General features: G+C 40.5%; 1 protein-coding gene across 2 annotated transcripts; it reads right to left on the bottom strand.

Annotated features, from left to right (window-relative positions):
- Nucleotides 1-1,812: 1,812 nt before the first annotated feature.
- On the bottom strand, nt 1,813-21,578 carry LOC308194576 (sodium/hydrogen exchanger 9B2-like). Of its 2 annotated transcripts, XM_080590680.1 has the most exons (12): nt 21,439-21,578; nt 18,635-18,740; nt 16,901-17,084; nt 15,267-15,437; nt 12,919-13,061; nt 10,813-10,940; nt 9,773-9,948; nt 9,119-9,225; nt 7,846-7,995; nt 5,409-5,517; nt 5,081-5,217; nt 1,813-4,108 (listed from the first exon to the last, which is right to left on the bottom strand). In XM_080590680.1, the coding sequence occupies exons 2-12, from the start codon at nt 18,725-18,727 to the stop codon at nt 3,869-3,871; spliced, it is 1,638 nt and encodes a 545-aa protein (XP_080446806.1). In that variant the 5' UTR covers nt 18,728-18,740; nt 21,439-21,578; the 3' UTR covers nt 1,813-3,868. The 2 variants fall into 2 exon arrangements, with proteins under 2 accessions (XP_080446806.1, XP_080446807.1); XM_080590681.1 differs by lacking the exons at nt 18,635-18,740; nt 21,439-21,578 and adding an exon at nt 17,660-18,590.
- Nucleotides 21,579-21,777: the final 199 nt, after the last annotated feature.

Here is a 21,777-nt window from a genome sequence, read left to right as displayed (position 1 = left end):
TCTGGCACAAAATTTCATCTCTTGCACTCTATTTAAAAAGCAAAATGCAAAAACTACCGTTCACCGTTTTGCAGCCATATTACACCCCCGAGTGTTTCACAATTAATTTTAGACTTCATCCAAGTTCTCTAGAATGCACAGTTTGGCTGTAAAAGAGAGAGAAAACAGTGATCATAATTACACTATCATTGCATCCCCAGCTTGTGTGATTTCCTGTGTCCAGATGGCCCATTTCTGTCTTTTCCCATATGCTGCCTGCTGTAACTGCCCGCCGCATGCCGCCAGGACCACGCTGTGCTGTCAGACTGTTCTGCTGCAGAGGCTCTCCTCAACCTTCTGGTGCTGCACGAGCACCCGGTGCTCAGTACTCCTCCATGTTACCCTGTGGTTGTGTCTGCATGACAGCAGGGCTCCGTTGGCTATCGGTCACTGCAGGTTGCACCCTGATTTTATTTCCTCCATGTAAGAGTGCTTGGCACGGCACAAGATTTTATTGTCTTGAATTTATGCATTATTCAAGAATGATTTCATGGCATTTTGATCAAAGGGAGGTGGCCTTGTGACTTTACCCATGCAAACTCTAATATAAAGTGAAATCGTATCTCTTTAAATTAACAGCTATTTAAAATGAGCTGAAATTGTCAGTCTCAGCCCTAACGTCATGTTGCTTCTCATGAGAAGATGATAAGTGTTTTGTTCCTGTCTGGAAGACAAGGAGAGGAGCATTATAAAGCATTAATGCTCTTCATACTAGATCTGCAGGACTATGTAAGAGCTTCAGTCTGATTCTCGTTCACAATTTAATAAAGGTCGAGGAAAAAGGGTCTTGTAACAAACAGCCACACGCAGTGGTGAGGAAAGGAAAATTGAGTTTGGATTAGAAGACAGAAACACTTTCATTGGTACAGCTATTCAAGGTCTCAGAATAGTGGGGGGCGTGATCTTGACGAATAAATTGAGAGTGCACAGAGGTTAAGGGAACATGATAAATCCAATTTATGAGCTGCTGTTATGATGGTGAGCAAGTATTAGAGGCCATCATGAACAACTGTTCGTCAGAGGTTTGCTTGCATGTTTAAGGTCGTGTTCAAATTTAAAGGACTTTAATTGTTTACACTTCTGTTACTGAACAGACTCCATACGAGGCATAATGATGCCTCCCTGAAAGAGGGTTCTAATTTGTATAAAACTTGATGAAAAAAATGAACTATGTACAGCTTCCCCTTGTAAATTTTACTCACGTAGAATGTATTATGTGATAGTCACTGATGAACTAAACAGCTTATTCCCTCACAGTATCAATTAAGTCTACAGACACTACAATTTCCGAATACAATTAGCTCCTTCTAAACTACCCCTGTTAAAGTAACTGAGTGCCTCCATCAGCCACCTAAAGCAGGCAGCAGGGGCAGAGAAGTCAGTGGACACAGTAACCACCAAGTGCAGCACTGCAACCATGCATCAGTCTGTGCAGTTTGAGAGCACCTTCCTCTGGTGAGGGAACAAACGGGAACTGAGGACCGTACATTCCCTAAAGAAGTGGAGAGAACAGCAGCGTATATGGTAAGGATGCCTGGAGAACATGAAATAATAATTGTACTTGAAAACTGTTAGGGGAAAGTTACCGAAGACCTTCTTGGTGTTTTTATCACTGTGCTGGAATTGCAGGCTATAAACCTTATCAATATATTTTGGGAACCTTGCTTTTTGGCTTGGAAAGGATGCCATATGAAAAGGCACACATACTAAGCTGTAATTATTCTGTATACGGAGGCATACACACACTCAGCAAATCATACAGTTTCAGACAGCTTTCTTTTAAAGGTATTGTCTTACCTTTTTGTGTTGCATAGTAACAATTCAAGAGCTAAAATAGGATTGGTTAGTCCTTGCTTACAGATGCCAAAAATCTCTGGACACAAAGATATTCTATACAGTATCCTGTAAAACAACCTCAATGAGTTGCAGTGTAGAGCTCTGCAGACAGCCCTTGTCCACCTCGATTACAACCACAGTATAAAATCCTTATTTTAAAAAAAATAAATAAAACTTAGATTCTGAGGAATGCTGTACTGACTCCATGTTTCTGAAAGGAGCAGAAAATGACCTGCTTAGAGCCAGTTACTCACCCAAAATGTAGCAAAGATTTGCCAATATCTGTAACAGGCAGTACCAAACCCAAACTGATACCAAACCTAAAGGCAAGCGCAGGGTTTTGATCAACAAAGGAGGTTTATTCCTGGCTTTTGGACAGTCAAGGAGGAAAAAAAGTGTAACAAGTCATACGGGAAAGTCAAATGTGAACTATATTGCACTGACTGCAGGAGGCATCTATATTAAATAAAATGAAAACAAATCAAAAAACCAAACCAAAACAAAAGAACACCACCACCAAAGCTCACTTTTTGTTCTCCCTGGTGAAACATTTTGGCAAGAGATTCAAAATGAGCACTGCCACTCATTACCATCATCCACAGCTTTACACAACTTGTGTTTTCGGAACACGTGAAGGTGCTAGTGCTGTCACATAGCAGCCTTTCTGAAGGAAGGTGTGGTGAGGCTTCTTTCACTTTGTACCATCCCTCTCAGCACTGTTTTTTCCAGGCTGTTCAATTCAAGTCTATTACTTTTCTCTATTAATTAGAGGTTAAAATGGCACGCCAAATCTGAGAGGCCTCCAATCCCCAAAGCCAACCCAGCCATCCACCTCTTGGAACACTGAGAACGAACTTGTTACTTTTTTGGTAAATACTTGTTTTACTTTTTTACAATTACCCAAATGCAGATGTGAGAAGGACCAGATCATTGCATTTTCTCAGCCAAATCAGTAAAAATTCAGGACAGAATAACAGGAGATACCTGCTGACCCATAAATCCTGGTTTGAGGTCTGCCACAGAACTCTGCTGAGTTCTCCAGAAAGAGCTGAGGAAGAAGGGGACAACTCATTGCTACCTTGGCCTTGTCCTGCCAGCAACCCCATCCTAGGGGAGCTCTCCCGTCCTACAGCAGCCAGGGCCAGAACATAGCCGGTCTCGGCGGCTGAAGAGCTGGCTTTCCCTTGCTTGACGTAGTGTTGCACAAGAGCTGAGGTACACATGTGAAGCAGCAGCTGTCCCAGTCCCATATAACCCTCTCCCAGTCCTCACAGCCTCCTTGAAACTCTCATCCTATTTTCAAGCTCAGCCCTTTCTACCAGCACCAGATACTCCTGTATTACCACAGCCCTGATGGACCCTGGACCCAACTGCCTCCTCCAGCACACAAGAGCAGCTTGCTGCTCCTTGCTGGCACCAGAACTGACAGGCCCTTGAAAGCAGGCACAAGGGAACGTGCGCGATGTGTGGGAGAACAGCAATGGGAAACAGCAAGTTTTGAAACCTGGATGAGGAAGGAGAGGGAATCACCAACCCATGGCAGGATTCGTTCACTGTGCGTCAATCCTCTCTAATTCAATAGTTGCATTCTTTGAGCTGTTGAACTTGTCATCTTACAGCCCAGTTTCAACCATCAAGAAGTTATTCACGTTAGTCTCCATTTTCTTCTGTTTATCTACCTCATGACTCCACTCCATGCCTGAACAATTCTGATCCTCTCCCTGGCCTCACACCCACATGTTTCAAGTAACTGTTGACTGCTAACTTCTGAGTGACTCACGGCCTGGCCAGCCTATTCACTGTGTGTTTAGCTGGTTCATCTCTTAAGGCACTATCAACACTTTTACGTATTTTATAAAACTCCACCAGAGCTGCTTTTGAAATAGCACATATAACCAGTACTTGTTTTGGTTTCCTCCACAAAGATTACAGGCACAACATGTTTACTCAAAAGCGTAAGGGCTGAAGGACCATATTCCTGTCGATGTCCATCTCACGAAGGTTCACAGGCCTCTGCCTCTTCTCCAGCTTCGGCACCTTCCTCATCTTCCTTGCTGTTTGTCTGCACCTTCTGCAGAAGTCTGGGCCCTGCCAAGCCAATAGCCAGGGCTCCAATTGGAGCAGTGATCAAGATAGCCAAGAAAGCTACCGTCAGTACATCCATTCCATACTTTTCCAGTTGCTCATCCTGATGACTTCTTGCGGTATCCAGGGCAAGGGAACCTATTGCAGCCTGTAGGAAAGAAAGCGCTGTTGAAATGGAGCAAGTGACCTTTACCAGTGAAACAGGGAAAAAAAGGTCTAATCCGCATTTAACATGAGGGTCCACATTTAACATAAATTCAAAATTTTTAATATATTCAAACCCCTTAGTTTCTAGTACATAGAAAAGTAAGGGTTCTATTAGCCCTAGAAGAACAATTTTCAGTTAGCCACACTTTGAATTTCCTAAGCTAATGAATTTATCCGGGTGGTTCCCTCCCGTGGAGAACACTGCTTAGCTGACATGTTATGCCATTTCTGGAGAAGGCACGACCAGCATATTGCATATTGGAGCTCTTAAAATTCCTCACCTTGAGAATGTGTCCTGACAGCAGGCTGACTAGTAGTAGCAGCTTCTGAATATTTAGTTTGCAAATCTTGCAATAATCCTTGCCCGTTCTGATTATTAACTTCTGCTTGCAAATAATCATGCTATTGAGGCAAAGCTCTAATGACTGATCACTGAGCAGGAATGCAAACAGCCTGAGGCTTCTCTAGCAATAAGCCTGTCAGACCACCCCTTACTGAAGTGACCACAAACTGAAAACCCTATCTGAGCCTTTGGTGTGGCTGTCTCAGCAGACAGTATGCGGTTTAAGAGGGAAATGCTTTTTACCTTTGTTTTGAGAGTCCTCAAAACCTGTATGTAAAGGCACAATGATCTGCAGTAGCAGAGGGAAGGTTATTCCCTGTTGAAGTATTTGTATGTACAATTCACTATTATTAGTACAACTTAGAATGTAAGCAAAACACCCTCACATGGAAGGTCCCCTACGCCCTTTTCAAGCAGACTTAGTGGAGAGTTTGTATTCTAAATTGCCCTACTACACTCTGCTGCTAAGAGGCCTGATCCTCCCCCTGATTACTGCTGTGCTAGTTAGGAAGAGCTGTGCTAAGGACAATAGATTTAGCCTGCACTGAAAGTGATGATGCACTGTTTTACCTGGACAGTGGCTTTGGGAATCCATGCCAACGAGACAAATACCTTCTCCTTGAAATTAAACCCAGCAAAACACACCATCAGGAACGTTGCTATGATTCGCACAACTAGGGCAATGCTTAACGTAGCAACACAGAGCCCTGTAACAAGGACACATACTTATCACTATTTTTGTGCAAAGGTACCTTAAGGCTCCTAAAAATGTAGCTTTACAATGGTTTCACTTTTTACATTTTTTTTTGTCAGCTATATACTGCTTTACTTCAGATTCCTTCATAGAGATTTTTTGGAAGCTAGTAATGAAAGTTGGATAACTAGCGAATGATCTTACCAACAGTTTCAGGTCTAAGAGATGTTACAGATACTTCTGCTCCAATTAAACCAAAAAGAAAAGGTTGAAAGATATTCCATGCAACTGCGACAATTTTTTCTACTTCCCTCTGCAATGAAAACAAAAAATAATCTTGATATTCACCAAAAAAATAAAAATCAAGCACACACATTTAATTAATCAAAGGACGAAGCGAAAACTTATCATGAAGATCGTCCAGAATTGCTCCTCAGACAGTTTATGGTAAACTGCTACTCTGACCTCATACAAAATGATTCAAAATCAGTTGTGTACCACTTGAAGGTCATAGTGTGTCTTGCTCTGTTAGAAAATAAATGTTTGCTATCTCGAGAAATAAAAGTTACTGATGTTTGAACAGTAACAAAGCAGTTTGCAGACTAGAAGAAGAAAATAAAGCACAGTTGATTTCAGGATTTAGGAAGATGCAGTTTCAGCTGTTTTGCCATGAAGTTTCTGAGCCTTTGGTAACTGCATGCTTACACTTGTCCTTCTGTTTGTACCTGAGCAGAGTCAGGCCCTCAGAAATGTCAGTAATGACCTAAGTCTGCTCATACTACACTCAGGCCTATCTCCATGTGAGCAGGAGCAAAACTAGACAGAGTAAGCCTGAAATCCCATACCAGTAAAAAGTGTTGAAATTCACAGTGTGATGTACTATATAATTGCAAAGCCATTTTTTCTGCTTGTGTTTGAACTTTACACCTGACACTTTTCCTAAAACAACTTGCTGCCAAGGTAAACAGGAACCTTCCATTTATACAAAGAGATACGTGTAGCACATCTAACAACACTTCTTTTTTAATTAACTGGGTTCTGCAACAGCAAATGAACATACAGGCTGGAGTCTGTGAAAATGCAAGTGCAGTGCTCTGTCACTGAATCAATCCAGGACCCAGATGTGTCCTGTCCCTCACGTTCTCTCTGGGACTGATCTTGCAACATGCTCTTCAGTCCATGGAAAGGTAGTTAACTGCAATGCAAAAACTTTTGTAACATTAGAGAAAATAAGGTAGAAATACATGGATCTGTAAACATTTTTCTTTATTTGCCACACTTCTCCCTGTTATCTCACCCTTTGCTTTTTTTTTGGAAGAGAAGCAATCCTCTTTACAGATGTTAGCATCGTTTCAGATTGTTTACGGCCCACTGTACCTATTGCTGAAGCAGATAAATGTTCCTTGTTCTCTGTGGACATTATTTGTTAAGTAACTTCCACTGGGGACAGCATGAGGCAGTGGCCTTTGAGAGGCTCAGAAGGAAAATCTTGGTAAAATACTGAGTGTACAGTATACAGACATCTCTGGCTGTTTTGACAAAAAGAGATATGGCATTTGAAATCATCATCTTTACAACCAAGAAGTCTCATCTACAAATCAAAAGAATTTAAGCTAAGCATTTATAAACTGCATACCTTCTTTTAAGGACCTTCCTTCTGAAATGGCTTAAAAGCTTTCAGTGAGCTTTATGAGTTGTACTGCTCTTAAGTAGTTAAGTCTGAAGTTTCCCTTCCTTTAAAATTGGACAACAACGTAGTATTTTAAATAGAAACCATGGTTTCTTGTTTGTTATTTTAACAAACCTTGAGATCTTACTGAGGTCAGGGTCTAGATGGGAATAATTATATATCTGATTCCCTTTCCTTTCTTCTCTTCTCACCTTCTTTATTGCATGTCTCAAGGCTATACCTATGGAGAGAAAGATGACCTCAAAACATGAAGTGCTGGTGGTATCAAGCAAAAGAGGCAGTGAGATGTGCCAAGATACAGAAATGCAGCGGAGCAGCAACAGTAAGAGGAAGCAGGCTTCATAGCTAAGAGAAAGTGGCTCAGAAACAGTCTTCTGTATGGTTTCTGTATGGCTGTATATCACCATTTAGTGTGGGCATCCTGCTCTCTACATTTGTTCAGAATACACTGGCAAGGATTTGGGAAAGATGAAAAAATGGTTAGATAATGCTTTCCATTTCACCTCCCAAAATCACAAGGAACAAAAGCTCAGGGTATTCAGGCTATGTGCACAACTGTATTTAGATACCTGTTAGTAAATCTTACCTTAAAATGACCGCTTAAGGTTACAGAGACCATCACACAACTCTGGGACAAAGCTCTGGACTCCTAGTCAAGTGCCATGACAATTAAATCTCTGTGGGGCTTAAAAGGCATTGCACTGATGTCTAAGGAAAGCTTGTTAGCATTTCACTGTCAGTATTCGTTACCTTATCCACATACATGGTACATTTCTGTCACACTAAATGTTAAAGACTTCCAAAATAAATGCAGATTTATTTTTTTAATCTGTATTCCCCCTAAAGTTTCATAAATGCACCGCTGCCACTTCTGACAGAAATTCAAACTTCTGTTAAGCTGTGCATTCAAACGAGTTTTTGTATGGTATGCTTCTTTATGTAAACACTCACCTTTTCATCAGACCATCCCACACCGGCAACAAAAGCTAAGACTAATGTGCAGAGCCCTCCCGATCCAGGGAAGCCGAAGTGGATGCTACCAAAAACAGCAAACATGGACAGCCCAAGTACAAAATACGATCTCTTCCATGACAGAGATGCCTGCAATCAAGGAAAGAAACAAACAAACAGAGTAAATTTCTTTTTAGAAATTGAGGAAAAAGTCTATGCTTATTCATTTGAAAGCAATAAAGGGTACCGTTGTGAAGGAATTGAAGCTTTCAAGTGAGACTTGAACTCCTCAGTTGTGTTGAAAGTTTTTTTTGGACACTTATTCCTAGCAAACTAAAATTTCGGAAATCCAACATTTCTTTTCCTCTGCCCATCCAAAAGTTTATTGCCAAAATATTTTTTGTATCACAAGGAACATGATTCTAACCACCGTGCTTCAGCTCTATGATAACAGGATTTTCTGCTTGTACAGTCAAGCAGCTGGAACAGTTTATCCAAGGAGGGGTGAAATCCATGCCACTAAATGTTTTTAAGGACAAGTCAAATGTCTGCCAGAGTCAGCTAGTTTTATTTGTTCCAGTTTCATAGCAGACATTTATCTCTCTTCTGTTGTCCTCCATTTCTATTTATTTGATTAGCTTCCGTGCCACATTTTTCATCTTATTTATTAAGAAAATTTGGTCCCACCAAGGGCAATAGGTGCTTTGGAAATTGACTTCAGTAATCCAGAATGTATCTATTTACTTCTACAATTTTCTGTTCATTTAATTATCCTTGAAAGTAAATCCATCTATCACTTTATATAAGCATTATTTTTAATCAGAAGTAACACATTCTAATTGATGTTAATATGCCCGATCACTTGAAGCCCGTAATCTGTCTATTTTATCTTACGCCTAATGGAAACATCTTAGAGAAGTAAATGAGTTGCACATCAATTTAATTGATGATTATTCTACTGTCTGAAATAGGTTTTCCCTTTATATGTGAACATCACCACCACCTTCAGTGAGCAGGATGGTGAGCTGGGCTCCAAGCTCTGCATCAGGAAGGACTGTGAGATCACACATTGTTGCAGTAAGCAAGTAAACGTCTTTAAAACACATCCTTGCTCCATAGGCTTTGAAACGTTAGAAGCTCTTAGAGCTGTGCACTGCTTTCCCAAAACACAGCTTCGTATGAAATTTGAAAATGGATAACATAAGAATAGCATCCCTTAGTGAAGAATCTCTTATATAACAGTTTTTTTAAACTATATATATATATTTTTTACCTGATCATGGCTTGGGAAATACCGAACAAACATTCCCAGAATCCCCCCAGCTGCTATGCCAACAGCAACCTCCAGCACTCCCCGGAGCACATTGTATAGAGTGGAACCTATTTGACAAAAGAAAAGTGTGTTCAGTAACCCTTAAACAGACCCTTCACACAGGAACCACACTGTAGACCTGTGAGGGTGATTCCAGGACAGTCTCTGCTTTAAATTACTTGGGGGAAGGCGCCAGGAGAGAACCCATGGGCCTGAAAGAACCAGACAGTGCAACTTTCTCTCTCTGCAAGTTCATGCCAAGAAAGTGTGCTAGAAAAGCCAAAGAAAGAGCCACTGCTAGAGCATTGTTAAACCCTGGAAGACTTTGGGAGCACTTATATTGGGCACACAGGGGCCAGACTTGGCAGCTGAGGGAGTAGACGGGGGGGGGGGGGCGGGAATTATTTTGAAAGTTGACCTACAACTCAGAGTGGATGGAGTCACATGAAGACTTTTTTGACCACAGGTAATTTCTCTATCAATATTCAAGTCCATTCATGAACTTTACAAGGAGATGTCATTAAGATACAAACTAGCCAGTCATAACAGAGCATAGATTCCTCAAAATATCACAGTTTGTCATGGATGTCACCACCTACAGATTAACCAGCATACCAGAAGAGAAAGCCATCCCAAGGCAAGTGTTGAAGCCTGTAATAGCCAGAATGTCATCAATGCTGCCAGCTGCCATTAGCAAAGTCGGGACACCTTTCTCCACTCCATAGCCCCCAGCCTGTAAAATCAGCATTGAGGGAACCACAACAGCAGGAGAGACTGCACCTAGAACAAAACTGAAAACACATGGTGTCAGCCTCTCTTTGAAAGAAAGCAGTGAACTTCAAAACATTCTCATCCCTCTCCTGAAGTTTACATCAACCTTTACATAAGATATTGTCCTTACTTTTCCCTGCTAATTACAAGCAGGGATATTTTCATGCAGATTCACAGTCAGCTTTTACTTCCTGACTGTGTAACTCAACGTTCAAAATAAAGGGTTCCACAGACTAAGATTTGACTTTGCACAGTTGTACTCCCTGATACACACCTTGACTGTCCACTTTAGGAACCTGGTCTAGACACGCCTACAATTTGAACGCCTAGTTCCTTCTCAAAATTCAGCATGTGGCAGAGGAGTGCATCCATCTTGCTCTAGTATGTGGTCTGGACTGAGTCCACCAGTTTAGACAGAACCTAATTGAACAGGTTTCCTCTTCAAGGATATTACTCCAAAATTTAATGATGCCATATCCTTATCCTCGACTTGTGACAGAAGGCTGTCCTATGTGCATCTCTCAAAGGGGAAATTCCGAATTTGAGTACAAAACTGTGGTATCATTTTCTGTCCCTAAAAGCCCTTTGTGTTGTGGTTAAATACCCAGGGATTGCACCATCCTTCTTCCTTCTGTAATGCCCAGATCACAAACAGAGAAGAAAAATGATGCAAGTACTCCTCCACAGCTTGGAAATGTGACCTTTAAATTAGCCACAGACCCAGACATGAATGGTAAGCAAACAACCACATGGGCTAAGCACAGCTTCCTAACTGGCATTAAATTGAGGCGTCTGCTTGGCAGAGAACTAACTGCATTTGGATCATCTAGCCGTAGCATGAAAATAGGCACCTTTGTCACACAGGAGAAAAGAGAGTACATTACCCTAATATAAATCCCCATTGCCATGGTAAATGCATGAATAAATAGGCGAGAACAGCAGCTGTGCATGTTTCTGAGAGGCATGGTCCAAAAGAGAGCCGTAAACAGACTGCTTTGAGTTTCTTAAGAGCCTACAATATAAAAGCAAATTCAAGCATTAGCATCAGTACCCTTAGCTTCATGGAGTGGAATAACGTTTGTGATCTGATTAGTTTATTGAAAGAATTCCCTTTAAGCCGCAGTGCGGGATATTATTTTTTTACATGGCCTATGCCAGAGATAGGCTCAAGCACAACTGAATTTGGGTATCAAGTCACAAGTGTGGCAGTGAAACCCACCAAATACACGTTTACTAAGGTCCCTCCACATTGGAGGAAGGGGAAGCTGATGATTCTTTGGCTTCTTGTGCAGTGCAAACAACACAGGAGAGGCTTGAGCAACGATTCATTTGAAAAGTGCACCCTGAACCCATCTGACTCAGCCACGGGTACTTGAGGTCATTTGCTCTGTCCACAGAAGATTTTGCTATCATCCCATAAGTTGCACGAGCACCCCAAAAAATCATCCCCAAATCTGAACAAATGATGAAGAGTTAAAACTACATGAAATTAGAGAAAGGAGCCAAGCATTTCTTTCAGCTGACTCTCACTCGATACCCAGAGTAGAGTACGTTCCTTTTGGTTCAGCAACTTCTATCCAAAAACTTCTCTAAAACTGAGCATCTGATTCTAAAAGCAGCCTTTAACAGTTAGTCACAAACATGACTCTGCTAGGATGAGTCCCTAAATTTTGACATGGAAAAAATCACAATGAGTTGCAGTTTTTACTGGCGCAGTTTATCCCAGCATAATTAGGGCTGAGAATCACCAGAGCAACTGACATCTTTGTCTTCACAGCTTCAATTACACAAGGAACAATTGTAAGAACATCAAAGCGTTGCTACATATGGAGTCCAAATGACAGTTTCGATTGCCACATGGGAGACAAATGAGTCAAAGATGAAATTCCTTTGGCCAAAAAAGTTGTCAGGGAATAGAAAGAAAAGCAATCTCGTGTAACTGGGCACTCAAGCTGTGCGTAACAATGCACAGGACACACTAATACAAGATATACAAGCTTCAATATCTTCATAAAATGGACAACCGTAATATAAGAAAACCGTTTTTCAAGAATGACAAAACCCTGTTTTCCTAAATAGCTGAAAAATCACACTCCCTAGTTTTCATCGTGGGTAAGAAACTCAGATTTGTTGACCTGAGCTAGCTATAATTAAACTAAGTTTGCTATAAACTTTAAACAGCCACTTAAATAGATAGGGGCTAATATGGCACAGCTTTATTTCAGCTGATTTTGATCAAGCAAAACCTTTTATTAATTAATTTAGGGAATATAAATTTATTAGGGAAAATAACATTATAAATTATAAAACTTTATTATAAATTATCTATTATAAAATTATAAATAATTTATTAGGGAAAATGAATTCCTCAAGCATGTGGAGGAAAACTATTTTGTTCACAGAAGCATTATGGCCTTCACAGTGATGTGAAGCACTGTTTCTGTAGTACATCTGGAATCATCTGTAAATTTAACATATTGGCATAAAACCTGCAATGATTGAAAAAAGAGAAAGGAAAAAACGAAAAAGACAAAAGTTTTTGTTTGTTTGTTTGTTTGTTTGATTTGTGTCAGCACAAACAATATTTTTCTTTCAGGATAGGGACTCCCTTCATTACTTGTTTTAGTTTGTCAGTGTAAAGTGACAGGTAGTTTGTCAGGCAGTGTGAACTCCTCCCAACAGACTACGATGGATTGTCTGTCCTCAGGATGTCCTGCTCACAAAATTCAGGACATTTCTTTGAGGCAAGGGGGGTAAATAGTCATAAAGTCAGTTTCCTTCAGGTGTTTTTTGGATTGCTCACCACCTCTACAAATCCAGTCACCAATGTTGATTAACATGACTATACAAGTCAAAACTATGCTTTCTGTAATGCTCTAATTCAAAAATCCTTTAAGACTAAACAGTTCAATAATTTTAAATAATTAATTATTCAATTTTTAGAGGGCTCTTTTATGCTTTATACCCCAGACAAATGGCTGGTGCCATACCTTTGGATCCAGGCCAAGTCCTGCTCGAGTCAGGATAATTGAAAGAGAAATATTCCTCAGTGCTGCAGACCAGCGTAGGTTTATCTGGACAATGTCACTAACGAATGGGGTATTTCGGATGAGAAAACCAGCAAGTAGCATCCCTTAAATGAAAGCAAACAAACTGCTGTCAAATGATTTGTTTGACTGCAATAAAAACTTACCTCAAATTGTTAAAATAAACACTGTGTGATATATAAGAGACAAAGAAACAGCTCCGATTCTATATTAGCCTTGTTTTAAAGATGGGTACTTGGAAACTGTGATGTTTAAAGCAATGAAAGAGGTCTAGAACACAATAAATAAATTTAGCTGTAGCTAATTTTTTAACTCTAGCAAGAGTCAACAGAATTCAAATTTGTTCACTAAGTGCAGGTCATACTTACCATGAGCAAAACCACCTCTGGATCCTTAAACATATTTTGCTTGTCAGCTTGTTTTAACACGAAAAGAGTAAGATCATGTAATAGTATTGTATATTTATCTCAGACGTTAGAAACTGTTAAAAAAATCCTTTTAGGTATAAGAAATGTAGCCATCACAGGAACCATAATGCTGAATTCCTTGGAAAATTAGCTAAAACAGCTGACCATGGACTAACTCAGATTTTAAAATGCTCTGGCAATACAGCTTTTATGCAAAGGGGAAAAAGGGGGAGAATATCAGGAACTTGCTCTTATCCTTTATTTAAGCTACTTGTAAGATCCAACCTTTTGCAAATATTAGCAAAACTTTTTAAGCAGAGACTTCCCGCAAAGCTATCAGAACTGGAGCTCTGGAAAGATACAGGTAAGTATGGAAAAGGGTAACTTTACCTATAGGTCTGTAAAGGTTGATTGTATCTTTGAGTCACTGGGACCTACATTTTCATGGTGTAATTTCATATTAACCATGTTAACAAACAGGAAATCAAAAAAAAGGCAGAAAGTAAATAAATACTGTGCTCAGGTTGGTCACAGCTTGGTGTGAGCCTGTAAGCCTTGGCTGTGGAATTGGTTTGTCCTGGAACACGCTAAACTTTTGGACACTGTTCTTCACACTCCCTCTCAGAAAAAAAAAAGTGACATTATTAGTCTGCAGTACCTCGTGACAATTATATCAAGCTAGCATAATGATCACATGCTCTTTGCAATTTTTTTTTTTGTGTGTGTGGTATCCAAGTACTGGATCTACACGAATTTGGAAGTCTGCTTCACAAAGAAAAAAACCCACCACCTTAAAAGATACCTTCATTGTTCTGCTTCACCTTGCCAGCTACACCTCTCTGCAATGTATACCTAAAGTATACTATGTGACTGTTTCTGTACCAATTTCATTCCTTTTTTCCCCTCATGCAGAAGCTCACTATAAGGTGCAGAGTGCTAAGCCAGCCACAGTGCACTTAATACAGATTAAATGCAAGGATTCCTATGCAAGAGCATAAGATTTGTATTTTTAGTGGGGGGAAAAAAAAAAGACTACATAAAGACATTGTCTATTTCTTCCTTTGTCTCAGATTGCTCTGATTTTCCTCAAAGACCATGGATCTGAACAATGAACTCTAACACAAGCCGCTCGCCAGACATGTGCCATCATGCTTAAGTTGCTGTTGTTCATTAATGCTGGTCAGACAAGCAGCTTCATGCTCAACTCAGCTTTTAGATACAGATGTAACTGAAAAAAGCAGAATCCAAATGGTCAGAATCTTTTTTTTTTTAAGGTGGATGTTTACTTAGGGCAGACTCCCTGCTTGTAAAAGTCTGTGTTACTGCAGCAGGCATGCCACATGCAAAACCTCCCTCCCTCTCATTTGAATTTGCTCTCACTTGTGAAGCTAAGCAGTACAAGAATATGCACACTGCCTGAACAGTGCTACATAGGAAGCTATCCAGCCCTTCTCCTGTAAGAGGTGCTAACGTGTGAGACACCGCCAGCTATGCAGGTTACAAATCATATCAACACACTACAGGCAGATATTTTTAGCCCACTCTGCCACAAAGACTTCCCTGTATCAAGAGCTCTACTTAGTTACAGACTAAGCACAATAAAGGGGCAGACGTTTTCAGTTTCATTGGCACTACAGCACTTCACAATATCATACTTGATCTAACCAAGAGGATAAAGAGGAGACTCGGTAACATACAGGCCATTTCACCTGAGCCAGTCTGGGACGTTTTGCACCTTCTCCAAGAGGACCAGACGCAAGTCACTTGGAAAAGCTACAGATCTGGGGACTTTGCATATTCCTAATCCAAACACATCTAGCATGCAGATGTTACTTGTTTAAACAACGCTGCTATGCAGGAAGAAAAGAAGGAAGGGTATCTTACCCAGAAGAGCAGGGAGAGGTGGCAGTGTTCGTATTTTAATGAGTCCAAAAATTTTACCACCAATGACAGCAAAAAAATAAAGAAACATAATTCCAAACAGGTTTCCACCTGGGAGACATTCAGTGCCAGTGATGGACCAAACCACAGCCCAAACCAGGACCACGAGTGCAACTAGAACAAGAAAAAAAATATTCATATTTAATCATTTTTAATGCTAAAGTTCACTATGAGGTCACATTTGTTTTTCTACTGAGGAAAAAGGTACAATTAAATCCCAGAATTAAAACTTCTTACCTTAAAAATGAGTTTAATCATAACAATGCATTTAATCTTTCATGCTCCCTAAGCTGATGTTCTGATTTTGTAGACACAAAGATACTTCAGAAAATGGTAACAAGAAAATCATTAGGGTCCAAAATCATTGAGAAAAATCTTAGGCGACTGTGGAAAGCACTTAACAGGTCCCAAACAAAGCCAAGACTTTCACAAAACTTATCTTGCATTTCAACTATCTTCCTTCAGCTACTTAACAACTGCAGTAAGAGCCTGCTGCTGTACAGCCTGGCAAGTCTTTGAGCAGCAGTCTTTGACTGCAGCTCTAGGCTCATTTCTATAGGAACTGAAGTATCTCTTTTTTTGGCTAGATAGGTTCATACAATGCATTGCTATCCCTAGGGGAAAAATATCTGAAGAAGGTCATGTCTCCGGTCAGCCTAAGGTAGTACAGATACTGCTCTTGATACAGCAATCCAACAGGAATAATACAAAGAGCAAAAAAAAAAGATATGTGAACATGTTACAGAACATGTGAAGATGTTACACTCTTTCCAGGTTTCCAAGTCTGTTCCTACAGTTATGCAGCAAGAACAAACATGCATAGATATAAAAGCAGAAGAGGGAAGGAGAAAAAAAAGTTTGTTGTATAGATCTCCCTTCTCATAAGAAAATATATTGCATTTTCGAGGTGGACTTTTCTTAATTGTATTTGAGAGTGATGGGAGACCAGTAGTTTTCCAAACATAATATCAAAGAATCCCAACTGAGAGAGAGCAGAGACTGTAAAAGCAGTCAAAACCACAGAAAATATCTTTTGCTTGGAAAAGCCTGAAATAACTGGTTAGGCCAGGCATTCTCTTACGTGAGATTAGAGTGCAGGGCAAATCTTAAACAAAATGAATTTATTTGTCTTGGAGTTGGGATTCTTGGCTTTTAAAATATAGGGTATTCCACACAGAGAAAGGTATCACCACCGCCTCATTTTTGTTGCCTTAATTCAATAAAAAGCCATCTAGTGTGTGGAAAATGCACTGTGTTTATAATCATCTTGATGTTCTCACACAAAAAGAGACTATTAAGATGAGAATTAGGAGGTCTTTCTTGTGATGAAAACAATTTGCAATGCAAAGACATATCTGCCACATTAAACACAGAATACAGGATAGAGGAACAAAAATAATACGAATATTTGTTTGACCTCTGCTAAAATGTTTAAGGTATGATGTGCAAAAACATGGCTATTTCCCTTCATTATCTTCAAGGAAAATAGTTAGAAATCATCACATTCAGAGAAACAAGTACTTCATTTGCCATTTCTCAGGTTAACTAAACATTTGTGCTGTCACTTTTTTACATACCGTTTGTCACTATTAAGGCCAGTAAACCCTGGGGTGGGCAAGCAAATATTTGCCTCCATGTTCTTGTAGATGTTGAAGATCCTGGTATCGGTTCTGGAGGTTGCTGAGCAGAGTGATTCAAGAGAGCAGTTTCTTCTGTTTGTATATTCCCATCAGCACTTTTGGTGTCTACTCTTGGTCTCTCCTGAATGAAAGCAGTAAGATCCTCTCAGAAGCAGCACTGTCTGTATTTGTAGTGGTGTACCAGACATCTGCAATCAGCTGTGATGTGCTAGGTCCATCCTGTCTACTGATGACTACATTAAGTAAACTACTGCTGTACTACAGGACAGGTCAGAGCTTTGTAGCATATTAGGCATTTTCTGTTGAGTTTGTTTTTATACCCCACAAAGATCTGCAAATGAGAAGCTGCAGGACATTTACCTTTTATCTGTGACTAACAACTCCTGTTGCTGAACACATAGCACCTGTTCAGCTGAAGAAGAATACTTGAAGAAAAACAACATTAACAACCAGGGTTCAGATTGTCTTGGGTATGAGCTAAATATATATCAGTATTTTCTAGTTTGATAAGGTTCTACTTCGACACTAGATTCCACAAAAAAGTTAACAATTAGCATCATCCCAGTGAGACAGTATCTTTATCATAACTCCTAAATAATTTCTGTTACAAAGCCTTGAACCAAAATAACCAAACCCACTCGTTATTATATAAAGATGAAAGAAACAGCACAGGTGGCTGGTGCAAGCATCACTCACGCGATCCATTGTTGGAAGGCTCAAGCTGCTAAGTCAACGTAGAGGACAAGTACTACGCAGATTTCCTGAAGCACAGTTTGTTGAAGCTGCTCTCTTATACTAATTCAGCTGCTTATCCATATTCATAGCCAAAGTACTTTTTGACCATTTTTGGATATATGCCTCACTTCGTTTTAGGGTCTTTATTTTTGACAAGTTAATCATCTACCTTCCCTTAGAGTTATTCCGCTTCATGTCAGCTCATTGTCATAGCATGGACATGGAATTCTTGCCTATACTGTGGTTTGGCTTTCATCCAGTAACAGTTCCACGTTTCCCATTATTTGTCTGTCTCATATATATATAGCCCTTACTCAGAGTCACAGTTGGAAAACCAAATCTTGTGAGCTTTTGAGCATGGAGCTACTTGGTTTTCTACTCTGTGATCCTGCTATCACCAACCACACATGCACATAAAGCCATGCCATACAGTACTTACCTTTACAGTCAATACCATGTGTTTAACTGAAAGTGCCTTTTCTATGAAGAATTTTATTCTTCCATTTACTGCAAATTTTTTTTTTTAAATATAGAAGTCAACACCAGAACCATGCATAATGGAAGTTTAAAACTGTGATTTTAAAATTTTTATTAGTTGAGAAAAGGGAAGAGATGCATGAATAACTTCAGCAATCAGACTGATAGGCACAATTTGAAAGCAAAGAAGCAATCCCTAGTCCATTTAATTCTCTTCCATAGCTGACTGTGAATCTTACAGTGATTTATTTTCCAGTACAGGCTGAAATTGGAGCCAGTGATTTCCAGCAATCCAACATAACACACTTTTTAAAACTGAACTTTTGTTAATGATAAGAAATTCCCACAGAGATTTCTCTCTGCATTCTGTTCAGCAGTTTAACAGAGGCAGCAAGAAAAGGGAAAGGAAAAGGAGGGTTCTTCTAAGTAAAGCTGTACTTCGAGATGCTAATTAATTACCTCACTTTTCTCATGCATGGGAATCATGCCATTTCTCTCACATACGGATGGCTCAGAATCCTCATCATTCTCATTTAACCTATCTTCTTTCATCGTTGTGGCGAACCTAATGAAAGCAATGAAGATAGAAAAGTTACAGAAGTAATATTATTTTCCATACACAAAACTTTTCAATATTATATTCTTCCTTATAAAACAGGTGAAAAAAAACAAACCTCACAGCCCAATTTGAAATTAAATGTGTTTTTTTTTTTGCATGCCTGTGTATGCTGTAAGACAAAATACAGAAGCTAATAAGAGAATAGTATTAGGTTTACAAAGTCAAGCACTAAAAACCCCCTAAGTTTTAGAATCTTTGTGCTCTGTACTAACCTCTTATACCTTCTATAAGAGGTATGGCTGTAATACGTGCCTATATATTTATGCCTTCTATCAGTGCAAGAGAAAGGTCCCTTACTGCCTACACCTCTTGCCAGGACCATCAGTTCTGAAAGCAACAAAGGGCCCATGCACATGCTAATGCAAGTGACCATTTCTTAAAGCTAGGAATAACAAGCGTAGCTTCCAAAGCATACACACAAAGGGACACTTTTCCCCCTAGCTTAAACCTGACCAGATTCAGTTTGATTTTCAGCAGTTTTCAAGGACATAGCCGTTAGATATCACTATTCACAAACACATTGACTGAATATCTAAGAAACAGATGCCTATCTGAATAAAGATTAGAAATATATACAACTTGCATTCTACAAGGCTGAGAAAACATGGCTCTTTTTTACAGCTTATATCCAATGAGAGATACTTCTCAGAGAGAGGGATTGTAAGCTCCAAGCTGATTGTGGGTAATTATCATTGTATTTACTCAGTCTAATTGGTCCATTGCTGGTTCTGTTGACGGTAACAAGAGATACGTCAGTGTCCTAAATGAAATTGTGTATGAATATTTACTGTAATTTCACAAGTCTGAGTTAATAAGAGTTGCACGCGCATGTCTGAAGACAAGGCTTACTAGAGTTCTTTGTCACAGCAGCTTCACCGACTACCTATCAATGCTAACAGCTTTTTCTTGAAGCCCTGTACATTACTCTGACCATATAAAACACAACTCAAGTTGTGCCAGAATGCTTGAGCCAAGAAATTCCTTCCTTGATGAATTGCTGGAAGCGAGTCAGGGAACTGATTCTCACAATTATCAAGCCTTCAGCTTATAATATGTTTGAGATCTGGGAAAGATCTCTTGAGCAAAGACAGGGGCTGTTTTAACACCTGGGTGGTTTTATTTGAGCTGTTCTGATATGAAACTGGCTTGAGACATAGCTAAGGCACAGAGAAAGACTACAAAACCACAGTTTCGATGTATTCCAATGTAATGGTTTTGCTCTCTTTCCTTTTTGAATTGAAGATGTTTACTTTACTTTCAGTACCTTTCTACATTTTTAATTACTGTTTGTGCATCCAAATAGCAGTGGCAGTCTTTTTTTTTTTTTTTTTTTTAAAGTGTCGTAAGTGGTACTTCTGTTTTTCCTCAGAGGAAAGATTCAAGATTTAAAATTCCAGGAAAGATTCAAGATTTTGCCTAGGCACTGGGGCCAGGAATCCACAAATGCCTGTCTACTAACTAGACTAGAAAGCATCAGCAAGCTACCAGCTCTTCCCTCCTTCCCTTCACTAACCATTTCCTCATGGTATTTGTACTTTGTAATTCTGAAAGGAGCGTGTGTGTGTGCATAGTAAGGGATGGAAAACATTTGCTCTCATCCGGCTTCGGATGGGTGACAATCCCAATTCTTGGGGTCATGGAGTTGTTGACAAGAAATACATCAATACTTCTGAGGAACAGGAGCCCACCTCACAACTTCAGCGCCTGCAGGCGCTGCTCACAGTAGCGTAAAGGAAAGGAAAGATTGACTGAGCAAGGGGATGGGGTTCTCTGCTTCTGCTGGGCAGGGACTGTTTCAAGGTGGGAATGGAGGAGTGTGATAGTGTGTGCTCTGCCTTGGGTGTCGTGTGACAGGTCTTCATCCTGTCAGGTTCTTACTGCTGCTACCTTTGAGCAATAGGAAGTGGGATGAATGAGATCAAAGCGAGTAGTTAGTTCACAAGCAAAACACAGGCCGATTTTAAAACCAACCCACCCCCCCAAAAAAAAAACAAAGACAAAAACCAAAAAGCCCCCAAATACACAAGAAAAAACACATACACACACAGGAAAAAGCAAACAAAACGTCACCCCCCCATGCAAACAAAATCAGAGGGATTGAGAAACCATGTGGCAGAACTCACAGCCCCCCGTTAAGGCTTGTATTGTGGAAACCAGCCAGTAACAGGCTTATTTCAGTACATCTCTGTAACATATACTTCCCTTATTGTTGGAAAAGAAAGGCTTTTTATAACAGTTTTTATTAGATCCTCTGATTTTACTTGTTTTTAATAGGAGGGAGAAGAAAAGAGAGGGAGAGCAGGGCTCGAAAGATGACTGACGGGCAGCATGTGCACGCCGATATTTTTAGCCCTATTGCCCTGGTGACGGTCCACATTCTGCTTTGCGTGCACGCAGTCCAGAAAGGAGCACAAACAAAATGCCGCAACCGCTGCCAGAGCAACTAACGTTCGGAATTAAACAAAAAGCGACAGCCGTCACCCGTCACCCAGAAAAAGGCGTAAGTAAACCCTGATGCAACCTCCCTCCCCACCTCCCCCACCGGCTCCCCTCCCTGCACGGCTGGGGAGCAGTCCCTGGGTGACTCCTCCTGCTGCATCCAGCTGCAGGGGATGGAGATGCAACAGGACGGAGGGAAACTTACCTGGGGAATGGCAGGACTCAGAGGAAGACCATGCCCCTGCGCGGCCTCTCCAGCACATGGAGATGGAGAGGTGCTAATCCGCTCCCTGTGAGCAGGAACAGCTCTGTGCCAGCTCTGGCTCCTCCTCCCCTGCTGCTGCCGCTAGTCCAGCGCAGTCCCTCCTCCGCAGCTTCACAAGAGGAGGCAGCAAGGCCCTCAGTCTGCAGCTCGGGGGGACCTACAAAGGCTTCCCAGATGCCACCTTATCTCCCGGCGCTGTAGATAGCGGTCCCCCGGGGCAGGGGAGGGGCTGGGCTGGCAGGCAGGTGTCGGGGGTGTTTGGGCAGTGGATCAGCCCCG

The sequence above is a fragment of the Anser brachyrhynchus genome, assembly GCF_964034855.1.
Source record: "Anser brachyrhynchus genome assembly, chromosome: 4".
In the NCBI taxonomy this organism is placed as follows: domain Eukaryota; kingdom Metazoa; phylum Chordata; class Aves; order Anseriformes; family Anatidae; genus Anser; species Anser brachyrhynchus.
Note: the sequence above shows the minus strand (reverse complement) of the source record. Positions and strands in the feature narration are given on the sequence as shown.